General features: G+C 40.7%; 1 protein-coding gene across 1 annotated transcript; it reads right to left on the reverse strand.

The window, feature by feature from the left end:
• Nucleotides 1-1,275: 1,275 nt before the first annotated feature.
• Nucleotides 1,276-4,086, reverse strand: LOC106812198. The gene is made up of 4 exons (XM_014816022.1): nucleotides 3,161-4,086; nucleotides 2,812-2,983; nucleotides 2,007-2,168; nucleotides 1,276-1,332 (listed from the first exon to the last, which is right to left on the reverse strand). Exons 1-4 carry the CDS (start codon nucleotides 3,487-3,489, stop codon nucleotides 1,276-1,278), a joined length of 720 nt encoding a protein of 239 aa, XP_014671508.1. The 5' UTR covers nucleotides 3,490-4,086.
• Nucleotides 4,087-5,237: the final 1,151 nt, after the last annotated feature.

Below are 5,237 nucleotides of genomic sequence, written 5' to 3' on the forward strand. Positions count from 1 at the left end.
TGTTTGTCAGTTAGTCTGGGTGCAAGCTTATATGGTGTACGGTTTGTCAATTTAGTCCAACCATGTCAGTTTACAATATATTTACACATTTGTAATGGGTTAATTACCTGCGTGTAGTTCAAGTTCTTTTTCACAACGTGTTGTGAGTTTCTGACATCGCATGCCTGACCATAACATCTTCGCTGTAATTTGTTGACGGGTTGTCAATAAACGTAGCATTTCTTGCATCTCCATGGACATGTTTTCTGCAGAGGGTACAGACCATGCCACCAGCCAGGCATAGTAGCCATGGGTATTTTTTTTACACCAACCCAGATCAAAGCCACCTTGTCTGTGCTTTTCTAAAAATAGTAAAAGCAGTCTGGTTAATTGAAATTTTCTCTATTGAAAGTAATATTCATTCTTGAGACTAATCAAAATGTTAAATCATCTGAAAATTAATAAATGAAAATGTTTTCTAATGAAAAATATGCAAAGATATTCCTGAAACATATCACAATGAAATAGAATAAATAAATATAATCTTTTTAACATGGTAAGCCTAATGCTAACCTAAAAATATATTGACATATATTATATATAATATACATATATTGAAGCAGATTTATGATTTATGGCAATATTTGGATCTATTTCTGAATCTGATTCCTCTCTAGAAGGAGATACACACTTTTGATCAGAATTATCTCCAATTTCACCTGCAGCATAAGCAGTAAGGTGTTAGTTCTTCATCAGCCTTTACAACTGCGATGCTGTCTGTGGTTAAGATGTCCGTACAATTTAAAATGGACTATAAAGGTATCTACCCAGCAGCTGACTAATCAAATGCTCCTGTTCATTCTTCATGCAATAGATAGCAATGCCTGCCATAATTACGCATAATATTGTAGATACTATAAATAATGGTGTAGAGTATATAGTAGATAAGTCCATCGCTGTATCTCCAGCACACTGTAGAATCTATGTAGTGGTGCGCTGCGGCAAATACAAGTAGATAAGTCCACCGCTGTGTCCCCAGCACACTGTAGAATCTATGTAGTGGCGCACTGGGGCAAATACAAGTAGATAAGTCCACCGCTGTGTCCCCAGCACACTATAGAATCTATGTGGTGGCGCACTGGGTCAAATACAAGTAGATAAGTCACTACATAGTCTCAAAGGGTGCATCGACAAAGATGGATTCAGAAGTCTTCGATTAGTCATCATAAGGAGAGCGAGGATGTATCATCGCCTGTAACAGAAGTGGCAAGTAGTGTTGAGAACACGACAAATTTGTCAGAATGATTCCAATCCTGTGGAGACAGGTAGCTGTGCAAAGTGATAGGTCTTCCTCTTCAACAGATGGCGACATAGCATTACAGAAACGCTGTTTGAGTGAGGATGACTTTGTCCTCATGCACAGCAAGCACTGGCCTCGTGGAAAAAGGTGGTAAGAGAAAAGCATTGCAGCGAAAAGCAGTTGGCAGAAAGCAGAAGGCATTGAAGTCGCATGCCGGAGCAAATACACTGTCTCGCATGGAGAATACGAGAAATACACTGTCTCGCATGAATAATACGAGTGGATAGTCCACCACTGTCCTCCCCAGCACGCTGTAGAATCTATGTTGTCGCGTGCCGGGGCAAATAAACTGTCTTGCATGGAGAATACGAGAAATACACTGTCTCGCATGAATAATACGAGTAGATAGTCCACCACTGTTGTCCCCAGCACGCTGTTGAATGTATGTTGTTGCGTGCCAGGGCAAATTCACTGCCTCGCATGGAGAATACGATAAATACACTGTCTCGTATGAATAATAACAGTATAGATAGTCCACCACTGTCGTCCCCAGCACGCTGTTGAATCTATGTTGAAAATCTACCTAATTTGCATAATTTTTAAAAAATATCAAAAACCCCACTCGTATTATTCATGCGATAGTGTATTTATCGTATTCTCCATGCGAGACAGTGAATTTGCCCCGACACGCGAGCCAATTTCACTATGAATTTACTACTATGTCTACCTGATTCCTATATTTCAAGAGACATTTAACTGCATCATGCATATTCTCTGTGAGTAGATCTGGTGCCTTACTCCCCCTCTTGCCTCGAATCTCATTGCGATGCAATGATTTGCATAGTTTTTGTTCTAACGAGGAGAGGGCATTGATGAATGATGTCCGCATCTTTCGGACTCATCATTCTTCATGTTTTCTCAGTTCTTTAGTTTGATCCTGGAAGCTTCCCGACTTCTTCTCCTATTAAAAAGTTAGTTTAGTTTTCACTTTGCTAGTTCGTACCAACTGGAGACGTGCCTTCATTTATCTTGTCCTGGATATCTGCCACTTCTTGTTGCAAATAGGCTTGCAGTAACACAACGTCTTCCACGAGTGGCATCAGCTAGTGGCATCCCGTAGGGTCTTTAGTGCTTGTGAAGATACTTTATCATTCCATTCCATTTCACATAATTTGCAAAACTTATCCAAATTATTAATTATGGATTCGTTTTCCTCTATAAGACTATGTGCACTAAGGACTTTTGCACATTTCTTCAAAGCAGCATCAAGCTTGAGTGCTAATGACGGTATATTGTACAGATCATGCTCTTTGTCATATCTTGCAACCATTTTGACAGCAGACACGACGTTTGGAAATTGTGTACGCATAATTGCATCACTCAATGTCTCAATACCTGTATCCAGTTCTCTCAATTTTATCACAAGTCGTGCCAGCTCTCATCTTCTGACTAATAAAATGTCTGTTGTGCTGTTCTTTTCACAATTTTCCCAGCCTTTCCCCATATTTCAGAATTAAACGGTCATTTCTCACGGCAAGTGATATCCTATCATCACTTATCCTCTTTAGAATGTCTGCTAGTGCTTCATGTTTCCCTGCCTCAGAAGGAAGCAATAATGCACCTCTTGCTTTTATATTTTTGTCCTTTGATCCATTTGATTTGTTGTTGAAGCTACATTTTTTCTGATACTTCCAAAGGTCTGACCTGACAAAAAATCCAAGGCAATGTTCGCAGCATGAATAATCGGTGTTGGTCACCCCGTCACATGAACGATAACGTTTTTCGGAATTAATTGGCCTTTTTTCTCTTCCAATACTTTGAGGTTGTGTGAAAATGTGTAATCATGTGAAATATAAATGAATTGTGTGTCCCTTGTTTGACAGTTTCTCCATCAAATGTTTTCTTTCAGTTAAATTTAGTGGATAGCTCGGATAATTTGCAACATCACTTTCTTCCTTGTGTTTCAGTTCAAAGTGGCGTGCAAGTTTTGCATATGCCTTCTCGCAGTATATACAAATATTTCTTTTATCCCACTTCCTTTTGTTCTTGGTGTTGCTTGAAACTTGGAGTGTCACAGCAGATTTCTGATTTAGGTCAATATTTGGAACTATTTCTGAATCTGATTCCTCTCTATAAGGAGATACACACTTTTGATCACAATTGTCTCCAATTTCGCCCGCAGCATAAGCAGTAAGGTGTGAGTTCCTCATCAACCCTTACAACAGCGATGCTGTCTGTGGTTAAGATGTCTGTACAATTTAAAATGGACTATAAGGGTATCTACCCAGCAGCTGACTGTAATCAACTGCTCCTGTTTATTCTTCATGCAATAGATAGCAATGCCAGTCATAATTACGCATAATATTGTAGATATTATAAATAATGGAGTAGGGTATATAGTAATACAGCCTGTAATAGCTATAGCAGATGTGTTTGATGCATGTGCTACTTGTCACCGGTACACAACACTAGCACACACTTGACATAGAGAGAAATTGCAGGATTACTAAACACAATCGCAAGTCTGGATGGTGGTGATACTTCCTGTGTGGACCGATTTTACGCGGAGCTCATATTAAGTATAGTATTCTTGGCAATGGCACTTTTCCCCAGATACCTGGCGCCAGTAGTTTTCTGCCTTGTTTGTGTATGTCTCCGAGCTCAGATCGTTCTAACCAGCCGTCCGATATTGCATCTACCTTATAACTAATCATGGTGACATAGTCTAATACAAGCACATACAGGTTGAACAACAAACGCAGGTATAATGTTGTCTGTATTTTCTTTAATCCCTGATATATAATAAACTGGCTAAATGAACACAAATGAAAGGAATACAGGGACGTATAACATACCAGAGCAACTGCTTTCATGGCATATCTGGATTATTCTCAATGCCAACATCTGGGACCTCGTCCATCAGCAATGATATTGCCCCTGGCAAACTCCAGCCATAATAGATGGGGGTTTTGCCGTCTGGCAATTGCAAAAACTTCCTGGCCATTGGCTATGGTGCTTCGACCTCATTTGCATGAAATCTACCGTTTCGATAATGCCACTGAGTCTCAAATGCTTTTCGCGCAGCAATGTTGCCCGCATCCTGACGAGTGCCGGGTAAGCCGGTGATTAGCACCATCAGTCCCCATGGTTTGCATTGGTGCTGTGCGTCGGATCCGACATGAACCAAAAATCCGATCCGACAACACATTTTTTTTCAAAATCAGAATCAGAATCTGATAGCTATTTTGAATCTGATCCGAATCCGAATTATATGGCAATTTTTGAATCCGAATCCGAATCCGATGTGTGTCGCTAAATCCGATCCGAAATCCGACCCGAATCGGGAACATAGAAATTCCAAATAGTGTGACAGTATCGTGTAAAATTCGTGTTATAATTTGTTTCAACATCAAACTTTGGGTTGTTGAGATCAAGGGATGGGATGAAGGGGGACTGTAGACGTAAGCAAAGTTAGAGAACGGGATGATCGAGAATCTGGAACGATAATCCATCGTCCAACGCACAATCGTATAACGCACAACGTCAGATTGCCAACATTGGTCCAACGGCTTTTCGCTGAGCATGCCTAATCTATCTGGTTCTCTCTCTCTGTCACACACACAACACAAACACGCACACCTCTCTCTCGTGCGTGCGTGCTTGCATGCACATGCATGCATGTATGTATGCATATGTGTTTATGTGTATATGTGTATATGTGTGCGGGTGTGTGTGTGTGTGTGTGTGTGTGTGTGTGTGTGTGTGAGAGAGAGAGAGAGAGAGAGAGAGAGAGAGAGAGCACGCACGCAATCACACACACACACACACACACACACACACACACACACACACACACACACACACACACACACACACACACACACACACACACACACACACACACACACACACACACACACTACACACCACACACACACACACACACACACACACACAC

Source organism: Priapulus caudatus, unplaced genomic scaffold (genome assembly GCF_000485595.1).
Source record: "Priapulus caudatus unplaced genomic scaffold, Priapulus_caudatus-5.0.1 Scaffold619, whole genome shotgun sequence".
Lineage (NCBI taxonomy): Eukaryota > Metazoa > Priapulida > Priapulimorpha > Priapulimorphida > Priapulidae > Priapulus > Priapulus caudatus.

Coding starts and splice junctions, on each gene's coding strand:
- LOC106812198 (XM_014816022.1), bottom strand. CDS start 3,489: ATGAGGAACTCACACCTTACTGCTTATGCTGCGGGCGAAATTGGAGAC. Junction 2,984..3,160: donor AAACATTTGATGGAGAAACT/GTCAAACAAGGG, acceptor ATTTTTTGTCAG/GTCAGACCTTTGGAAGTATC. Junction 2,169..2,811: donor ATGATAGGATATCACTTGCC/GTGAGAAATGAC, acceptor TGAGTCCGAAAG/ATGCGGACATCATTCATCAA.